Source organism: Pollachius pollachius, assembly GCF_949987615.1.
Source record: "Pollachius pollachius genome assembly, chromosome: 14".
Taxonomy (NCBI): domain Eukaryota; kingdom Metazoa; phylum Chordata; class Actinopteri; order Gadiformes; family Gadidae; genus Pollachius; species Pollachius pollachius.
The window spans coordinates 19,469,093-19,490,804 of NC_136947.1; the positions used below are offsets into that span (position 1 = coordinate 19,469,093).

The window sequence follows — 21,712 nt, forward strand, 5'->3', positions numbered from 1 at the left end:
AAGTTATAATCCTTTTTGACCCTATCACCAATACAAACACACAACAAACAAATCAGTAGCATTACAAAACATTTTAAAAAATGTAGCTAGCTACTTCGGTAATCTAAAAGGATGCAAAACAAAAATACTATATATTACAAATACATAACACAATATACATGTTTAAACAAGCAACATCATACAATAAGAATATCCCATAGGGTCACACGGAGCTGGAACTGGACAGCCTATTGGTCGTTGGTGCTAGCGAGAGTTACATGTAATCCAGCCAAATCGGGAACCAGCACCAGGACTTGCCCTGTAGCTTGATTTAAATAACACAAAACTCTACAGATTTAATGTTGGACATTAAAGACTGACCACTACACATTGGAATCCTGTAAATCCCCCCCCCCCCCCCCCCCCACACACACACAGTTATTCAAGTGCTGGAAAAAAGCAGTCAGCAGAGAGAGCAGACAATTTCCATTATTTTAGGAGTCGTTGGAGAAAGAGTTGTGTGTTTACCGTCCACCTGGAAGGGAAGCAGAAGAGAAGAGTCAGAGGGAGCCTGAAGGAATTCTCCTTCACTACGTCATGCAACACAAATCAGGTCACACTTTATTGTCATTGCAAAGTAAAAGTATTTAGTAGGCCAAGTCCAACTGGTGAGTTGTATGTCAGATTATTTTTGCTCAACTCTTACATCAACAACTACATAAGAGGTTTGAATAGCAACAGTAGCATTTTGCAAGTGATTAAATATTGAAAGGCTCTCCACACTTAAAAGACTAACAGTTTGGCACAAGAACGCAGAGGGCTAAAGTTAATAAATAATAATATAACGGGAATTGAATAGACCCTGAGCATTAGACCCTGAGTTTGCTGACCAGTACAAACCATTGGGGATCCAACTGTAGATACTTTGGAAGTGCAAAGCACAGTGTCTTCATGGAAACAAAGACGGATCATGAATCTCTCCTCCCTCTTTGACCCTAGTGCCCCCCTCTTGTGTCTCCCTGCCCAGGGACCCCTGTGACGGTGTGTCCCTGGACGCCTCTGACGGTGTGTCCCTGGACCCCCTGTGACGGTGTGTCCCTGGACCCCCTGTGACGGTGTACCTGGACCCCCTGTGACGGTGTACCTGGACCCCCTGTGACGGTGTGTACCTGGACCCCCTGTGACGGTGTACCTGGACCCCCTGTGACGGTGTGTACCTGGACCCCCTGTGACGGTGTGTCCCTGGACCCCCTGTGACGGTGTACCTGGACCCCCTGTGACGGTGTGTCCCTGGACCCCCTGTGACGGTGTGTCCCTGGACGCCTCTGACGGTGTGACCCTGGACCCCCTGTGACGGTGTACCTGGACCCCCTGTGACGGTGTGTCCCGGGACCCCCTGTGACGGTGTGTCCCGGGACCCCCTGTGACGGTGTTTCCCTGGACCCCCTGTGACGGTGTACCTGGACCCCCTGTGACGGTGTACCTGGACCCCCTGTGACGGTGTGTCCCTGGACCCCCTGTGACGGTGTGTCCCTGGACCCCCTGTGACGGTGTGTCCCTGTACTCCCTGTGACGGTGTACCTGGACCCCCTGTGACGGTGTGTCCCTGGACCCCTGTGACGGTGTGTCCCTGGACCCCTGTGACGGTGTACCTGGACCCCCTGTGACGGTGTGTCCCTGGACCCCCTGTGACGGTGTGTCCCTGGACTCCCTGTGACGGTGTACCTGGACCCCCTGTGACGGTGTGTCCCTGGACCCCTGTGACGGTGTACCTGGACCCCCTGTGACGTGTGTCCCTGGCCCCCCTGTGACGGTGTACCTGGACCCCCTGTGACGGTGTGTCCCTGGACCCCTGTGACGGTGTACCTGGACCCCCTGTGACGGTGTGTCCCTGCCCGGGGCTCACGACACCTGGCTGGCATCCCACAGCGACGTGTCCTCCTGCATGGCCAGCGTCTGGTTCACGAACCTCAGCATCCCCGACAGAGAGCCCAGGGGCCCCCCAGACCCGCCCACCTGCTCCTCGTCCCACTCGCCACTCTGCTTCGCGCCTCCCCCGCTCCCGCCGTCCTCGTCCTCGTCCCCCGCCCTGTCCAGCATGTAGGTGAGGGGGTTGAAGGAGAGGTCGGAGGCGGAGGTGTTGGTCGTGCCGGGGCTGTCGGGCTCCAGGGAGCTCAGGCCCTGCCAGCTCTGGTCCACCGGGTCGGGGTCGGTGGAGTGGCGGGAGGAGGACTCCCAGGGCCTCCGGCTCAAGGCCTCCCTCAGCGCCGCCTTCAGCTCCGGGGGGAGGTCCAGGGACGAGTCGGCGCTGGTGGAGCGCAGCCAGGCCAGGGTGGACTGCTCTGACGGCGGGAGGGACAGGGAGGACCGGTCGAGGGCGAGGGGGCGGTGAGGGGTTCCGGGGCCGGTGTGGACGGCGGGCGGCAGCGAGGACCGGGGATCAAGCGCCGAGGGCCAGGGGTCCCGCAGCGGGGCGTGTCCCGGGGCGTGTCCCGGGGCGGGACGACGTCGAGGGGCGGGATGACGTCGAGGGGAGCGTTTCCGAGGTGAGGGGGGAGCCGGGGCTACTGCGTCCGGGACTAGGAGGGGCTTTGGCAGCGGTGTGTACGGGGGAAGAGGGGAGGAGTGGAGGTCTGACGAGCGCTCCAGGCTGGACAGCCGGGCCTGCAGACGGGTCACCGCCGACTCCTGCGTGCAGAGGACAGGAGGAACGACGTTCAGAGGGCTGGCTGTAACCCTAGTGCCATGACAAAGGTTCCAATTCTAAACAGTTTCAACAAACTGAAATGTTGCCAGACAGGAGATCTCTAGATGCGACCCTGCTTGAAACACCCTGTCTCCACCCTACCTTGATGAGCAGGGTCTCATTGGCCATCTCCAACTCTTTCTCCGCCCCTAGCAGCCTGGCGGTGAGCTGGGCGCCCTGGGCTTCAGCCTGGCCTAGCCGGGCCTGGTACTGCTCCAGCTGGGCCTGGAGCCCCGTGCTCTGGGCCCCGGCCTGCTCCGCCTGGGCCCCGGCCTGACGGAGCCGGGCCTGGCTCTGCTCCAGCTGGGCCTGGAGGCGGTCGGCCTGGTCCCGGCTGTGGTCCAGGGCGGTGTTGGTGAGGTCCAGCTGGGCGACGGCTTGGTCCAGCTGGGCCTGGAGCTGCGTGGCCCGGCCCAGGGTGCGCTGGTGCTGGGCCCGGGCCTCCTCCAGCTGGGCCTGGCTCTGCTGCAGCCGGGCGCCCAGGTCCTCCTGGGAGGAGCGCATGTTGGAGGAGATCTGCTCTGACACCTTCAGCAGCTGGCCTCGGGTCTGCTGCAGGGAGCCCAGCTGGGGGGGGGGGGGGGAGAGAGAGAGCAGGATCAAAAGCTGGGAACCCTTTTTCAAGGAGAAACTTGTCCTGGGAGATGTTCACTGGTCTGTGGTGTGATCACATGGGGTATGTGCGTGGGGTGATGGAGGTGATGATTGTTTTGTGATACAGTAGATAAGTGGAAAGAAATACTAGGTTTAAAATGCTAAATATAAACATAATGGGACTACAGCCTTGATTAAATAAAAATACAACAATTACTGGGACAGCTACTATGACAATAGAGGCGAGGATAGGGAGGGAGATGAGGAGTAGAAGAGGAGTAAAGAGCAGGAGGTGGTGAGAGAGAGGAGGTGTATAAGAGGAGTAAAGGTGGTGGTTAGGGGGAGGAGGTGGATAAGGGCTGCACCTCCTGGCTGTGCTGCTCCCTCTCCTGCTGCAGCTCCTTCTGGAGGGAGGAGGCCAGGCCCTGCAGCCGCGCCTCCTTCTGCAGCCAGTGCTCCTCCTTCACCGCCAGCTCCTCCTCCAGCACACGCACACGGGCGTCCTAGCACACACACACACACACACACACACACACACACACAAATAGAGACATGTCACACACACACACACACACACACACACACACACAAATAGAGACATGTCTCACACACACACACACACACACACACAAATAGAGACATGTCACACACACACACACACACTCAAAGAGACATGTCACACAAACACACCCCAATAGATACACGACACACACACACACACACCCCAATACAGACATGACACACACACCTGCCCCATGCCTCCCTCCCATCGCACCCCTCCTCCCTCCCATCCTAAAACACACACAAACAGACAAGCAGCCATGCCCCGTATTAAGACATCACGTTAAGCTGGAGGCAGTGGGCCTCACCGTCCTGTCCGCCTGCTCCCTGCTGGCCTCCAGCTGTGCAGCCAGAGCCCCACAGTGCTGCTCCCTCTCCCCCAGCTGCACACACACACTCTGCAGCTTCTCCCGACACACACGTAGCTGCCAGCCCAGGTCCTCGCTCACCTAACTCACAGGAGCACACACACACACACGGACACACACACGGACACACACACACACACACACACACACACGGCTAAGTAAATGTTCATTCCCATGGTGATGGGATTACAACCTATGACGAGTTAAGTCGCTGCATGGCCCTGAGAATCCCTCAGACCACTGAAGACAGGAAAGGGGGGAGGGGGGGTTCATACCTTCATGTCTTCCCTGGCTTTGAGCAGCTCCTCCTGGGCCTCTGTCAGCTGGCCCTCCCTCTCCTCCAGGCGGCTCTGCAGCGCCTCCACCTTCTTCTCCATCTCCTGCCGGTGGTCACGGATGGCCACGTCCAGCTGCCCCAGCTGACAGCCAATCAGAGGCGAGGGATAGGGTCAATGGTGGGCGGGGGCTCAACACAGAACAGAGAGGATGTGGTGGCCTGCGTTCATATCTTATTGAGGTCAAAGAATGGTTGTAAGTCGCTTTGGATAAAAGCGTCAGCGAAAATCACCTAAATTTAAATGTAAAAAATGCCTTACATAAGTGTGTGTATGTACATGCATGTGTGACAGGAGTGTGTTTGTGGTACCACTTGTGCGCGCTGCTGCAGCTCCCCCTGTCTTTCCTTCAGGGCAGTGTCCATGTCCAGGACCTCATGGGTTCGCTCCTCCAGCTCCCTCTTGGTGTCCCTGACACACACACACACACACACACAAATTTAAAGTCAGTCCCTTTTCATCATTGATTACTTTCCTTTACTGTTCATTTTGACACGTTATTTCAAGCATCATTTAGCAGATAATTCATGAGAATGACCGCATGTATGAATTACAACAATAGTAATTGCATCTCAGGCTCAGGCGTCAAAATGGAAGCAAATAGAGAATAAACTAAACAAGAATGACACACACACACACACACACACACACACACACACACACACACACACACACACACACACACACACACACACACACACACACACACACACACACACACACACACACAGGACGAGGTGGTAAAAGCAGGGATTGTGTTGTCTTGCACAAGGTTGTGCATTCATTACAGTAGACGACCTGAATGGGTCCTTTTGCAGTATTTTTGGGAGCAGTTAAATTTAAGATTTTTTTTGTTACACAAGCTCCTGATAGCCTGATGGCGGTGTTGACATAAATTGCTGATGTGATCACAGGAGAGTCAGATGCCACCAAAAAAAAAAAAGTTGAGATGATGTGATTTTGGGGAATCTTAAAAATGGTCACAGTGAATTGACCATTTCTCCTGAATTCAGGTCCGGCCAGGAGAAAATTGATAGGCGCGTCCACACAACTTGTTCCAACAGGAATAGCACTTTAATGCAAGCCACTCTGTGTCCCTGCCTGGAGGTTGTCACTGTGTCAATGAGATGCTAAGGCGAGGGGGTTAGAAATGGTGAGAGACGAGGGATGCACTGATGGGAAGAACATTGACAGTCTATCCTTTTGTTTCATTCACACCGTCTTTAAAATGCTTCTGTCTGGTGGAGGAAGCATTTTGGGGGCTGGATGTACAGACTGTGCTGGTGGACAAGGACGTTATAGACTGGGCTTGTGATTTACAGCCCTGCCCTGTTTATCTGGGTGGGCAGGTTGAGCTCATTAAGGATATATAATACTGAAAGATGATCAAATAACTGTCATCAACCCAATGGTGAAAAGAAATGACAACAGCCATGATGATTATTAAAAAAAAGGATCTTAATACCACATTTTTCCAAAAATACTTGATATAATACAATGAATCAATTTACAATTGATAAAATGTTAACAAAAACTTCCTTGGTCGACTTTAAAAAAGGAATGAGCTGTGCAAGATTGGACTGTAAACAAACATTGGATATTAACACAGAGAGACTGAAAAGAGTCTATGAAAGAGTTGGCGTATCATCTTGAAACTCGGGAGGCGTCAGCTGTAGACTGGGGCATGTAGAGCCCGGAGCTCTCTCTCTGAACCACACTGATTCATCGGTGTGGAGTGTCTGCATTCCAAGACGATCACATGCATCCACAAATATCTGCTTTGAACAGCAGGAAGAGGTGGGCCATCACAAGAGGTTATATTTCCTTACCCTGTGTGTGTATATAACATTTATGACTCTATAACATTCATACGCTAAAGGGGCAGTGTATAGGATTTGGTGCCTTCTAGCGGTGAGTTTGCAGTTTGCAACCAATTGTTTACAAGTAAGACAGAGATTGTTATTTTTAATTAAAACACTTCCTCTCTGGAGCCATTTGTCCTTTCTGGGCTACCGTAAACACATATAAAAGGTCTCATTCTTAGCTAGCAAGAACACAAGGGTGCTCATTTCCATGGTATTAAAACATATATATAAATTAAAATATATCTATAAATATAATGTTAGAACACTCCCTTGTACACAGTACACCTTAAAGGTTCTTCCTGCTGCTTTAATAATTGCTCCACTTTCTGTCAAAAAGGTCTTGATTAACAAATACATTGATTGCTTCTATAAAGCACTGTCAATGTAGTTAATATTCATGTCGTGTTTCTCTTTGCATACATTCCCGATGAATGTTATATACTTCATTATTCGGTTGGAAGTTGTACCTCCATAACATGAAAGTTGTAATAATGTGGAGAGTCTGTTCAATGATACTCTAGGGTCAAGGAATAGTGTTTGATATTCCTCTTCATTGCACCATTGACTGTAATTTAATATTAAACACATATGACTTGCAGAAGCTTATTTGTGGCATTTGCAGATGCGAACATCAATACACACAGCAAGGTCCTAGAGCTAGATAACAAAAAATTAACACCACGTTTGCATATTTACACACAAGTCTAGACTCACAGCACATTCCATTCCATGCCAGAGATAAAATCCTAGTCCCTAAATGCTGTCCCTCTCAGACGCAGGGCCGGAGCTGCTGGGCGCTAAAGCCCAGGCTCAGTGCTTCTGTATGCTTTTGTACATGCGTGTAGAGGACACATTGAGAATCAGCAAAGAGTCCATGCAATGTGTATGTACAGGCTGTCTCGTAGTGCAGTAAAGCAGACGGTGAGCATGGCATTAACACAGCCAGGGTTGAGGGGGTTTGATTCCCATTGCTGCAACTCCCACTGCTGCAGTTCTGTGAACCTTTGGATGAAAGAGTCCACCAAAGGTCCGATATGACCATCATCTCAAACACTTTGAAGCCAGGGCCCAGTAGTGCTTGGCCCTCAGGCATTAGACCTGAATATATGCTAACTTTATATATTAACAATAATGTCAGAATGAAGTGTGTGTCGGTTTACAATCAGCGATGGTGATGTAGGTGATTTGTGATTTATTGACTGCAAAGAGGAGTCAATGGGTATTTGGTTAGGGCTGGGTATTGCCAGGTATCTCACAATTCAATTTAATTTGATTCTTTAGGTCTTGAATCGATTCAATATCGATTTGATTTCGAAACTTGCAGCATAAAAGTAATAATCACAACATGGACAAATGTAAAAGGTCATGTACATTTAGTCATACTCGCTTCTAGATTACAATGACTGAGTATGCTTCTTTTTTTTTTTTTTATGGAAATAATTGATTTCAAAAGAATTTTCGAAATTCGAAAAAAAAAAAAATCGAAATTTAATCGAGAACACATAAATTGCAGTGCATTGATGAATCGATATTTTTACCCAGCCCTATATTATGTAGACGTCACCAAACGTGAAGCGCAGGTTAAACCGGGCGGTGAGAGAGCTGCTGAACAGTGTGCAACACTGAGTAACATGAAGTAGTAGAGAGTCCTCTGGTGAAACCCGGCAGCAGTGTCCCCATGGCCCTCACCTCAGCTCCAGGCCCAGCCGCTCCAGCGAGGCCTTCCGCTCTTCGGCCGCGCCCTGGGTCCTCTGCAGGACGTCCTGCAGCTCCTGCAGGCGCTCCAGCGTGGCCCCCAGCTCCCTGTGCACCGCCTGCAGCTGGCCCTCCAGCTCCCCCACCCGCTGCACCGAGCTCCTCCGCTCCTCCTCGCCGCTACGCAGCTTCTCCTCCAGCTCCTCCGCTGCAGGGAGAGGAGGGGAGAGAGGAAGAGGAGGAGAGGAGGAGAGGAAGAGGAGGAGAGGAAAGGAAGCGGAGGAGAGGAAGAGGAGGAGAGAGAGGAGGAGAGGAAGAGGAGGAGAGGAAGAGGAGGAGAGGAGCAGAGAGAGGATGGAGGGAGAGGAGCAGAGGAAGAGGAGGAGAGGAGCAGAGAGAGGACGGAGGGAGAGGAGGAGAGAAAGGGGTCGAGGGGGAGTGGAGGAGGAGGGAGAGAAGGAGGATGAGGAAGACAAGGAGGAGGAAGAGGTGGAGGAATGGGAGAGAGATACAATGGTACAGAGAAGACAGAAGAACCATTTTCATTTCAACTGAAAACACAAAAGTAGAAAACTGAGAATTCGGCCGTACCCAGCTGGGTCTGTGTCCGCAGCAGGCCCTGGGCGCTCTGCAGCCTCTGCTCCAGGCCGCTGATGTGGGAGCTGCTGGTGCGCGCCTCCCGCCGCAGCCGCTGAACCTCCGCCTCGACGGAGGATAGCTGGCCCTGCACCTTGGACATCTCCGCCGTCAGGTTGCTGCTGCGACAACAGGTCAGAGAGAGAGACAAACAGAACCATTCGTTTAAAAATGGAAATCTCTGCAGGGTATCTCTCCAGTATTTAACAAAGTTGCAAATGTCAAAAAAGACATTCGGCAGAGATGGAAAAGGACAGAAACTCTCCTAAAAAGCTGAACCCAGGGCTGTTGAGCAGTGTGTGTGTCGTGTTGTGGGAAGCGGGGATGTATCTGTGCGCATGTCTGTGTGTGTGAATGACCGCTATGGCCTTGACGATACATACCATGACAGACAAACGCATGCCAACAAAAGGCAGTAAAGTATTAGAAAACATGAGGGGTTAAGGACGCACGTACACAGCCAACGGCCTCGCTCCATCCCCACCTTACTGTGAAGACAGCTCCCATGGTGGTCTCCGACCCCCCGGCTCTACACCCAATCAAAACCTCCGGCCCAAAATAAAACTTCAGATAAACGTTATGGCCTATTCAACAAGGCGTCCACGTGGACGAATCCAAAGGACCCTGGCTCCACAGAGAGAGTATGAACGGGTTACTCCGCGTGCCGAACGTCCAATGGGTCCTGAGTCGGTGACCGAGGAGAGGCTTCAATATATAGAGAGAAACGAACACACACACACACACACCACACACACCACACACACACAAGCCTATGTGTGTGTAAGACAGTGTAACATTTCACAAGAGTCACAAGACCCTGAGCCCTGCAGGGTCTCAGGGGTATTTCCTCTCGGTGGTTTGGGTCAGATGAGCTGGATCAACCATACTAGATCATGTTTTTATAACCAGGCTGAGGTTGAGATGACCTTCACTTGTTAATGGTGGAGCATTTCGGAAGAAAACTGTGATCAAATGCTGTCCGTTTGTCCACACCGGGGATGACTAGGGTGTGGCCCCCGAGCAAACCCTCTACACGTCCCTGTTCAATGCAGGGCTTTGGTGAAGACCATGTTCTAGCTCTTGTGATTCCTCAGAACCAGATCCATAAGATCCAAATATACTGACACGAGCATATACTGCCATAGGTCAGCTGCAGACAACAGCTTAGGTTTGATTGCTTTATAGCAGCACACATGATCATAATTAGCTCAATTCTATTTATTTTGCATCGAATAATTTATGCATCACCATATCAGTGTTATATAAGTACAAATTAAGACTTGAATAAGGCTTTAAACTCAAAGATATGTTATGATACTGTGTATTTGGGATGCAACGGATTCAATGGGACTCTCCGTTGACTTTCCAAACCCCTTTCATGACGGCTGAATCAGACGTCTCCCTCACTATGACACCACGATTGGGCGGCAGAACCACGGCCTCACCCAGTGAGGGCCTCACCCACAGAGGGCCTCACACAGGGAGGACCTCACCCAGGGAGGGCCTCACCCACAGAGGGTCTTACCCAGGGCCTCACCTGACGGTCTCTGTGAGCTGCGCTGCTTGCTGGGTCGCCTCCTGAACCTCCCTCTGGCCGTCCTGCGCCTCGCTCTCCCTGCTCCTGGCCTCCTCCTCCAGGGCAGAACACGCCCGCTCCAGCTCCTTCTCCAGACCGGACACCTGGGTGGGGGACAGGGGGCCCAACGATCAGTCAAAACTCTCCACAACTCTGTTGATGATCAACTTAATGATATATAATAAGACTATATAATAACAAAAAATACTAATAGAGCCTTCAGTGGGACTGTGTTTTGGATGAAGAATCACTTCAAGCAGAAATCAGCCTCCATTCAACAGCTAGATTCACACGCTCAGATTTGTCCTTGGTTTGTACCCAAGCTGTAGTGCAGGCCTGCAAGAAGTCACTCAATGCCCCGGTTATGTGAGTGAGTTCAGACAAAGGGATGACTTGATACTATGAACACTACAAATGAGTGTGAAACAGAGGTCCTCAGGGGTCAGTCTTAGCCTGGCTCCGCCCACCGAAGTACTTCCGCTCAATTTTGATTTCCCTTCAGTACTAGGTCTGGGTCTGGGGTATGTCAGTTGGTTTTCTCCTTCCAATTTTTCTGCGTCCAATCAGCGAACAGAGGGAGTGGCTGAGAACAATGACGTTAAAGTCAGCTCTCGTTGACGGACATCTTCACGCACGGTGTTTGGATTGTTTACAGCCTTCGCGCAACGTGATTCCCGGCCAAACGTTAGCGATTGGTTATAGCAGATCGAGAGTGGCACTGGGCAGATCCAATAGCTTTAAACTTCAACAGACACCCGCCTTCAAGTGAGTTAATGTTTGTGAATTGAGTAGGTCCAGACTCTATGCAAATGAAATGAAGTACGAGAGCCTGGTAGGACCGGGCTAGGTCAGTCTGTAAGTATTCTGTGAATTAAAACCTTTCCCTTGTGTGGTGAGTGAGTGGAAACAGTGAAGTATGGCAATGATATGAATATATACGATTGTAAACATAAAACTATACATTAAATATATCGTATGTAACATTTCCCAATTTTTGCAGAGAATGCGCTGTTCAGACTTTCATGTCTTAGCCTTGAGAAGGTTTTATCTTTGTTGTATTTTGAAACAACATCAGAGTCCCCCGAGGGGGGGGGGGGGGGGGGGGGGGGGGGGGGGGTCATAGCTATAAAGAGACCTTGTAACGGGTCACTTTGATTTAGCATTATCACCGAGACGAACATGTGTGGCCTGTGGTGATTAGGATCGACTAAACAGCCTTCTGTTTATATTTAACATTCTGTTATAAACATTCACAGAAACAGTTTGCTGGATAACCGATACCTGGCAAAATTTAAGTCTACATTTAGGGCATTTAGAATATGCTTTTATCCAAAGCGACTTACAAAACAGTTCACATAGACATTCACACACATATGGGGGAGTAAACAATGCAAGACAACAGCCAACTCGTCAGAAGCAGTTTGGGTAAGGGTGTCTTGCTGAAGGACACTTTGACACTATCGGGGATTGAACTAGCAACCTTTCAGTCAACCTGCGCTACCTCCTGAGCTAAGCCGACCCCTAGAGTCTAGATTTCCTTCAAAACAAATGGCAGCATTATGGTAGGGTGATAACCAGAAAAGCATAACCTGAATATATACACGTATGCATATAATAGTAGGAACGCAAATGCGTAGGTCTACTACTCACAAAAGGGGTGTGTACAGGTCTCACAAGCATCAGTGTATAAATGCAAGTGGCAGAACGTTAATCTGGCCTCGTTGTGCTACAAATGACCGGATATAACCTCAACCTTTCAGCCACCCTCCCCCACCAGGGTTGCCAGATTGGGTCAGGATTCCCGGCCAAACTAGCAACCTTGGCTGCATTGCACTGCAACCAGGTACTGTGAACTGCTACGATGAACCGCACTGCAGCCAGGGTTGCCAGATTGGGTGGGAAATCTGTCCCAATCTGGGAACACTGTCCCCCACCTATCTCCCGGACAGAAGGGGTGGAGGCGGGGGAGGAGACTTCTGCCCCTGCACCCACCCACCTGTGTCTGGAGCAGGCTCTGGCTGTCCTCCAGCTCAGCGACGCGGCTGGAGCTCTCCGTCAGCATGGCCTGCTGCTGCTGCAGGGACAGCTGGAGCTGCAGGGTCTGCTGTGTGGAGGTCTCACACACCAGCCTGGCGCCATGGAGCTCCTGCTGCAGGCTGGAGATCTGGTGGAGGAGAGGGGTCGGGACACAGGGTAAGGATGGACACTAGAAGGGTTCTGTTTCGTGTGATGTGTGTTGATCTCACACACTCTTATGTAGTGTGTCACACTTCTGACATAAATCTAAGTCAGTCCCTTTCCATCATTGATTACGACCCTTTACTGTTAATTTTGACACAACTTGAAATAACGTTATTTCAAGCATAATTTAGAAGATAATTCATAAGAATGATTGCATGCATGAATCACAACAATAGTAACAAAGTGCTCTTTGGGAAAGAATGCTTGGGGCAAAACAGTGCGGCACAAACACAAGAAAAACAAAAAAAATAAAATGGCTAGAATATATACAAAAAAAAAATCGGAATCACACATTTGATTCTAGATGCGGATATAAAGAGCCAGTGAAGCCAAAATAGTTTCTGTTTTGAACATGTCTTACATGATCGTCAACATATCGATCTATGGCCTTTTGTCAATGTTACAATAATACTCCAGAAGGAGGGAAAACGGTATGTGCAGCGATTGATGTTTGTGGTCGTGTTCGAGAGAAAATCCAGCTTTTCAGACACTTTTAGTAACGCCACTTAGTTGGTAAATCTGTGGAGCTCCTTCTAAGCAGCAGATTATTCTGAAGACACGCCCCCCTCCTTCCTAGAACCCAAAACGCTTTTCCTTTTTAAAACTCATTGTATTTGAATGAGAGATGAAACCTGGGATTCACTCAAAATTTAAAACCCAAAATGTTATACCCAAGAGATGCTTAGATCAGGGTTAACCTACATAAAACACGTTTTAGGATTTGGTTTAAAAGCATCAGGTCATTTTCCTCGCAGGTCACTCCATGTACAGTGTGTTTGCCTCATCCATGCAGGATCCCCACCATCATCATCATATCATAAGCCTCATCATCCTCCTCCCCCGTCTCTCCTAATGGTCTACCTGCTACAGGTAACCAGCTGTTGGTACCTACCTTGCTGGCAGACTCCTTTGCCTCCTCTTCAAAACACCGCAGGGCCTCTTCGCTGTGCTGAAACGCACTTTCCCTCTGCTGCAGGAGTAAAGAAAAACTCATTACGGGTACACACATGGTAACTGCTTCAGGAGTAGAACAAAAAACACAAATCACTACGGGTACACACTCACGCGGTGACACTGGATAACGAATGGGAGTGGGAGCTAATGGGAGAGCAAACAGGAGGGGGAATGAATGGGAGTTAATGAGAGTGGGAGCCAGTGCAGACCTGAGCCAGCTCCTCCAGGGAGGCCTGCAGCAGTGCAGCTCCTCTCTGGGCTTGTTCCCGCTCCCCCTGGGCTGAGGACAGCTCCTGTTGCAGCTGCAGCTGTGCGTGGCGCGCCTCCTCGACCGACAGCTGCAGCTGGGCCCCCAGGGGACCGAGGAGGACAGGCCGTTAGTCGGGAGAGCAGCGAGGGCTGACAACATCCACTCTTTATTCACCATCAGTCCCGCGTCTGAGTGCTAAACACTCAACCCGTTCAATCAGTCTATTTCATGCTCATGCAAATCGAAAATCAATCTATTGAATCGTGTCCCGGAGCAATATCGTCCGTGCTACACAGAACAAATTGCAAACCCATGCATTTTGAAACAACATTTGGAGATTTTATTTTACTATTCGACTATACGCATCAAGAACTAGAGGGTGTACTTTTTCGTGAGCATGAGCAAGAAATCGCGTAATACCAGGTTGTAAACGTTAGATAAATTATTACAAATAACCAGTTGGAATTTTTTTTTATATATTGAGTTGTTTGGCAGAGGTTGCCCTTATCCAAAGCAGTGTCCGGTTGAATCAGATGCATGGCATTGAATGAGCAGGTAAGGGTGGGGGGCGGATGTCCTCTGGGATTACCACTTCTATCTGGTGCTGGAGCTGCTGGCTCTGCGTGCTCTGCTGGTGCTGACAGCAGTCCAGGGCCTGCTGGTGCTCTTTCTGCCTCTTGGACAGGCTGGACTGGTAGTGCTGCAGGCTACTGCTCTTCTCCTGAGGGACCAGAACCAGCAACACAAGGAGGGGTTGAGTACCGGGCCAAAAGGGAACCGCTCATCCTGATAATAAATGAAAGAACGGATCTATTTAGATCTGTTATGTTGTTTATGTCTTATGTGTTCTCCATGGACCCCAGTAAGTCTAGATAATAAACAATCAATCATAAATGTATAACAAATAAGTAATATCCACAAATCAGGCATTCATCAGAGCATGTACATATGATACTTGTATGCTACCATCCCACTATCAGGAGTTACGGGCACAGTAGTGAGTGACCGAGTAAGTTACCAGGAGCTGCTGCTCCAGCTCTGTGTTCCTCAGGGCAGCCTGGCTGTAAGCAGATGTTTTCTCCTGCAGCTGTTTCTCCAGCCCCGCTATACGTGCGCCCTTCCTCTTGAGCTGAGGACGAGACTCGAGACTTAAAGCGGCTGCCAGCTACAGGTTGAACACAGCAGTTGTTAGAGCTAAGGAGAGTGTGGCAGTCAGTCAGTTTATAGGGTTTTGGAATTGGTGGCTCTTTTAGTTTTAGATAGGGAGGGGTTCAGCCGATCGAATGCTAGCTTAAATAAAATATACTACCGTTCAAAAGTTTGGGGTCACTTAGAAATGTCCTTATTTTTTAAAGATGAGCACTGTTATTTTCAATAAAGATGAAATTAAATTAATCAGAAATACAGCCTAGAAAATTGTTGGTGTGTGTGTTGGTGAATGTGGTAAATAAATATTCTAGTAGGAAACTAGCAGGATTTTTTATGGAATATCTACATAGGTATAGAGAGGCCCATTTCCAGTAGCCATCACTCCTGTGTTCTAAAGGTACATGGTTTGGCTAACCGTGTTAAAAGGCTAATTGATGATGAGAAAACCCTTTTGCAATCATGTTAGCACAGCTAAAACGTTGAATAAAAGTGTACGTTTTCATGGAAAACATGAAATTGTCTGTGTGACCGCAAACCTTTGAACGGTAGTGTATGTATGTATGTAGGTAGGCAGGCAGGCAGGCATATATATATATATATATGTATATATATTAATCGTACAACTGTTGAATCTTCCCTAGGCAGTATCCTGCATTCAGGTGGCTACATCCCCATACTGTGTCCTCCTCCTCCCACCCTCACCTCTTTCTCAGTGTCGGTGGCGCGGCCGGTCTTCTCCAGCAGCTGAGTGTGGAGGCCCTGGTAGTGGGAGGCTCTCTGGGCCATGGAGGCCTGCAGGGAGGACACCTCCTCTTGGGCACGGCTCAGTCGCTCCTGCAGCCTCTGCACCAGGCCGCTCTGACGCAGCCGCTCTCCCTCCAGGGTCCGCAGCACGGGCAGCAGCGTCTGGTAGCGCTCGCCTGGTGTGAGGGGGGGTTGTGTGTCAACATGTGGATGATGGGTCCTGGGTTACATTACTCAAAGTTGGATTAAGATGGGCCATATTTTAAAAAAGGAAGTGGGAGGAATATAGACATTACAGACAGAAAGGATGATGTGGTTATGAGAGCCCCAGTTCTAGAACCTTCGCAGTATTTAGAATGGATCTTTGTCTCTCTTTCACCTATTTCTGACATACATAGATTAATCTAACACTTCAAAAGTTCAAAATATTGAATGACGAAAGATGCAGAACATGTATCCAAAAGCGCCATTAAAATTTGTCTTTTTTTTTTTTTACATCAAATCTGAAATATATAAGAAAAAAAAACATTGATTCCAAATTCTATCATGACTGTTAAACCTGAAGCCGAGTGTATTTTGCTGCTACCTGGCTTTGGGTTCAGTAGCTGTGCATTGAGTGAGTAGTCCACCTGGGGCATCAGACAAGGCCTGACACAAAGAGGCCCCTCTGGACCCTGCAACAACAAACATTAAACAGAAGGGTTAAAACTTGAAAACATAGTATGCACTGATTTATTAATCCCAGACAGGAATTTCTAGAAAGGCTTCAGGGAAATTCAGTGCAATTGGTTTCAGTGCAAAATAGGAGAACACTGCATTAATGTGAAAAATAGGATCCAATCAGAAGGATCCAGCCCCCCCACCTCTCGGAGATGCAGCAGGGCCAGGATGGCCTCCAGGCCGGCCAGCTCTGCCTGGCTCTGCTGGGCGTCCTGCAGGCCCTGGGCCAGCCTCTGCTCCAGGGCGTGGCGCGCCCCCCGCACCTCCTCCAGCTCCCGCAGGAGGCGGGGCCTCTCGCTGGCCTGCGCCGCCCTCTCCCCCAGCTCCCGCTCCAGCTGGGAGGTCCGACGGCCTGCCTGATCCAGAAGGGCCTGGAGGCCGGAGCGGTCCGAGGACAGGGCCCGGGCCTGCTGCACCTCCTCCCTCAGCTGGCTGGGGGAGGAGGGGGAGAGCGATAAGAGAGTGGGATCCAATGAAATACAACAGTTGTTGTTTACCATAATTACGTTTCATTTGTTAAAATATTACGTACAAATATATGTGCAGCTCATCCTACAAGACCATATAAGGATTATTACATTTTATATGGGAATATGACAGTGTCATGGCGTAAAGTGGACGGTCTCTACCTGATCATCTGGTTCTGCTCGGCCCGCTCCTTCTCCAGCACAGAGCACTTCACCTCCAGGTCTACCTTCTCTCTGTCGCAGACCACCAGGCTCTCTTTGACCCTGCTCTCGCTCTCCAGCACCTGCCAAGCACCAAGCACGACAACAAATTAGAGATTTAAAATTGTATTTAAAAGGAAAAAAACAGAATCAGTTCATGCGATAATCCTTTGCCGATCCAAAGACTTTTGAAGATATTTGAGGTCACCTTCTTGAGTTTCAGGGATATGGTCTCCTTGTACTCTTTGTACGCCTCCTTCAGCTTCTCAGCATTGTGCAGCGCTTGGTTCCTCTGTTGCTCTGCCCTGAAAGCAGGATACATATGCCCAGTGTATAATGTGAGAATATTATACATTTTGGGGTTCATTTGGAACGGAGCAGCACATTTAAATCTCCGCTTATCGGCTAGAAACTCATTGCATTACACTGACTTAAATAGGAACGAAACTCAATATTGAACACATTTCTACATCATATTGGGTTGAAGGGAGGATTTTTTTAATTGGTCCATTATTGAGCAAGAATACTGCAGCCTAAATCTGCAAAACACGTATGACTGACTGACAAGCTTGGCTCTAACCAAGTCTGGCCAAGGAGAAGTCTAGCTCTGTCTCGTGAGAATTGAGAGAATATTGAGCAGTGAACAATGGAAAAGTGAGGGAGGATTTGAGAACGGAGTAAGGGCAGGACTAGCAGTAACCTGCTAACTAAAACCATCTAACTTAAGATCACAGTTATCCTGTACGATGGGTGCATTTGTGTGCATGCAATGCCTTGTTTGATTTCGCGTCAACAACAAATGGAGAGAGGAATGGAGGGCTCGCACCGCTTTCCCACTGCGGCCCTGGAGTCCAGCTCCAGCCTCAGGTCCTCCAGCTCCAGGGACAGCTGGTTCACAAGGAGGTCGCTGTGGGCCGAGGCCTCCTCCGCTCGCTGCACCCTCAGCTCAGCCGCCCTGCAGGGGACACACAGGTTGGGCGGGACACTCATTAGGACACGGCCAGGGTTAGACTCACTTCCTTATCTCAATTCAGCTTGTTGAGAGCCCATTTATTTCAGATGAGTCTCCTTTACACATTGACAATGTTTCACACATGATTTGAGTGCTGGGATACTGCTCAGGAATGTCTAGTCTTTTTACCAAGACTGGTCTGAAAGAAATCAATTTCAACAGGCTATTTTGTTATGCAAGAGAATAGAATCACGAAACTGTCATTGGTCCGCGGTGCGCTTCTATCTAACCCTTTATTACTCATTTTCATTAGGCTTATATAGTTCTAGGAACAAACGAATCATAAAGAATCAAGCTGCTAAGAACTGTAGCCATACTCTTCGTGCAAGGTGATGTGTCTCACACACAAGAAGTTACAGTTTATCGTATTTTTATATGATAATATTCCTTTGTCAACATGACAAATTCTCGCTCCAAAAAGCAGCCCCGCTTGTTGGCGGGGGGTGCTCGCTCTGGCCTGACCTCTGAGATGGTCCATGATGGGGTCGGCCCGGCATTTCTCTGCGCATTTAAACTGGTAGTGGAACACTAATCATCGGCACGGTTCAACTCGGCACGGCCAAAAGTGCTAATGGAAAAACGCTGTAGTTTACCTTAGTTCCACGGCCTGGGCCTCCAGCTCCACCTCCAGGCTGAGGATCTGCTCTGTCAACGCGGACACATTACGACTCTTAACCCCCACACTGGACCCCATCTGGGTGAGGGATAAACACATAGTCAAGATCCAACACCTGTGTTGGCTTGTTAAGATAATCGATTGAGAACGGGAATCATTCAAATGACATTTTGAAAATTCTGCCTGCTATTTCAAAGTCAGATAGAAAACCTAGAGAAATGAATTAGCAAATAATTTCTCATCTGTAAATTAACATTAAAGTCAAAGTCCGATTACAATTTTACTGAATGGATGTACAACACACTAATGGCTTACAATGGCACACAGTCGGTACAAATCAGCTGGCCAATATAACCATCCCACAGGAGGTTTAGTTCTAAAGGCTTCACCTTGGACCTTGAGGAGGACAGCTCATACTGAGACGACTCCGGGTCAGGTATGAGCTGGATGGACAGACAGGCATTCTCCTGTCGCACACAGCCCAGCTTCTTCCGGAAGGGGGCCGCCTCCATCTGCCCCGGAGCCCTGGCCGGGGCTGACTGCTGGTGGGCGGGGGGGCCACACAGGACCCCTGAGGAGAGAGACATAAGGATGAGTGATGGAGTGAGGATGGTGAAGCAGCTTGCATGTTCGACTCCCAGCCAAAACGTTGTGGGTTCAATTCCCGATGCTCGCAGTCTACCTGCAGGGATGTCTTAGTTAAGATGCTTAATGAATTACATTCATTGTAAGTCGCTTTGGATAACAGGGTCACCTACATCACACATTCTTATAGACCTACTCTTCTTTGAAGATGACATTTCAGTCCTGATAAGTTGAATTATATATGAAACCATACATGCATAGCACATTTCTTGAATACAACCTGAAAAGCATTTTGCATGAGTGCATCACATTTTCTGTCCCTTGATTCAACTTCATAAAAATTAACACAAGATGTACATTAGCAGTAAAAATGTATTCAAACACTATCCTTTTCTAACCACTGTGGTCCCTTCAGGGGCTTCATGAAGAATAACACACACATACACACACACACACACACACACACACACACACACACACACACACACACACACAAACACACACACACACACACACACACACACGCTATATCACCAGCATAGCGTGTCGAGAGCTCTTCAAAAACGTCGGGGTAATGGAAGGCAGTGAAAACTGTGACTGGCCCGTTTCATACAAACACTGATGCAGACACATTGCGAACATCCTGTGACTGCTCGACACAGCAGGTCTCCAGTTAACAGGCAATTTGTAATTCCTCTGATATACTGTCACACTTTTTTGTTGCAGATTTTAATTAAGCGGCTTGTCAATTCGAAATGTATCCATATGTCAATTAGAAATTAATTATATCACTGCATATCACGGAAGGAACATAATGGGTCAAATGTTCTGTAACTATTAACGGATCCCCAGGCTTGAAGGCAGTGAGACATAGGCTACTCCAACCTGAGCTTTTGGCGATGGGGGGCGACTTCCAGCAGCACACGGACCCGCTGTGACACCGTCGGGCCTCTCCCGCCCGCTGTAGCTGGACTGGCGCCGTGGGGAATCTGGTGGTCTCTATAAATCTTCCAAGGTCAAGCGACCTGGAAATCCGACGGGTGGACTATGCTGCAGAGAGCTATCCCTGGCATGTCGTACTGATTGGCTGTAGTAAAAGTTAAAGCACACAAATGAAGGTGTGCTAATGACGAGCATACACAAGGGTGTCACTTGGGAGCCTCCTCACTAGAAATGATCAGTAGGACGGATGAATATAAACAGAACCAAACGCGTCTGAACAAGGGGCAGTGGCAGAAGCCATCACTGGATTCTTCAAGTTATAATTCAAATTGGGCATATTTACTGACCTCAATTGTTCTCCCACACTTTGCAGACTGAACCCCGTAAATCTGAGTCGAGTCCTTAAATGAATTACATCTTCAATGAGTTGTTCCTCGTCTTCAAACATAAGTCACGTTACATCATCGAGAAAGCTCCATCAAACCTCCAACTTAAAATCCACAATGTTACTTGTCCCCAAGTAACGTTGCAACCGAAGCCAGTTCGAGTGTGATGTAAAACAAGTATATAAGTAAGTATATTATGTTTATAAACGTGACATGAGCTCCACACACTCGATGTAAACAAAGCTCATCACCGCATCCACAGGTGGCTATCGAGGACGTTTGACAGAAAAGCATTGGTTTGTAACCAACATCGAGTAATGAAGAGCACCGATAAAATTCCGTTTTAAATTAATTTCTTAAATGTTTAGCATTTCGAAATAATGGTGCATCGCAACCACTATTGGCAACTGTAAAGTTGTCATGTACACACAACCGACTCTTCCTGTGATTCCCAACAAGGTACTTCGTGATTGGTCAATATAAAACGGCTCAGCATATGATTGGTCCATAGAAAACGGCTCGGAATATTATTGGCTCAGCGACGTGAACGCCGGCATCCGGGAGAACAGCACTTTCAAACACAGCGAATGAGAAGCTTCATCCACTCAATACAACTCAGTTTGCAATATCTTCATTTATTTTCTCTTTAAAATTGAAACTTGTATGCCAATAAAGTACTACATGTAACAAACCGACGCAGTTTGACTCAAATTAGTTGAAGAAAGGTTTTCGTTGGCCATCAAACCCTTTTGTGCGCACAGTGGCGGGTCAAAGGTAATACTTCATGTACATTTAGTCAGTCATAATGTGTAATAAACACGATGAAATCCCCCAAAGTGTTCAGGGTATCGAATGATCAAACAAGTCTACTTCTTTCCATTGTATAAAACGCACTGATTAGACAAATGGGACCAATCAATGTTTCTGTCTGCAATCAAAACTATAAACCTGATACAAAAATACAGACGCTCAAGTGAGCGTTTCGATCCTGAGTTGAGAATTATTCGTAAAATACAATATAACTTTTTCAGAGCGGTAAAGTAAACACTTGTCTAACAGAAAAAAAGCCAGTGCCATAAAACGGATGCAA

General features: G+C 48.6%; 1 protein-coding gene across 3 annotated transcripts; it reads right to left on the reverse strand.

Annotated features, from left to right (window-relative positions):
- Window positions 1-408: 408 nt before the first annotated feature.
- On the reverse strand, window positions 409-21,006 carry ccdc18 (coiled-coil domain containing 18). Of its 3 annotated transcripts, none has more exons than XM_079751673.1 (25): window positions 20,584-21,006; window positions 20,180-20,381; window positions 19,099-19,280; window positions 18,687-18,787; window positions 17,908-18,036; window positions 17,290-17,386; window positions 17,043-17,164; window positions 16,557-16,845; window positions 16,280-16,367; window positions 15,652-15,869; window positions 14,819-14,929; window positions 14,390-14,521; window positions 13,760-13,894; window positions 13,489-13,566; window positions 12,352-12,519; window positions 10,317-10,459; window positions 8,735-8,898; window positions 8,138-8,351; window positions 4,895-4,994; window positions 4,524-4,667; window positions 4,189-4,329; window positions 3,685-3,822; window positions 2,828-3,292; window positions 1,846-2,667; window positions 409-514 (listed from the first exon to the last, which is right to left on the reverse strand). In XM_079751673.1, exons 3-24 carry the CDS (start codon window positions 19,219-19,221, stop codon window positions 1,882-1,884), a joined length of 4,086 nt encoding a protein of 1,361 aa, XP_079607799.1. In that variant the 5' UTR covers window positions 19,222-19,280; window positions 20,180-20,381; window positions 20,584-21,006; the 3' UTR covers window positions 409-514; window positions 1,846-1,881. The 3 variants fall into 3 exon arrangements, with proteins under 3 accessions (XP_079607799.1, XP_079607797.1, XP_079607798.1); XM_079751671.1 differs by having other exon boundaries at window positions 8,735-8,901; XM_079751672.1 differs by lacking the exon at window positions 20,584-21,006 and having other exon boundaries at window positions 8,735-8,901; window positions 20,180-20,423.
- Between the last annotated feature and the right edge of the window lie 706 nt (window positions 21,007-21,712).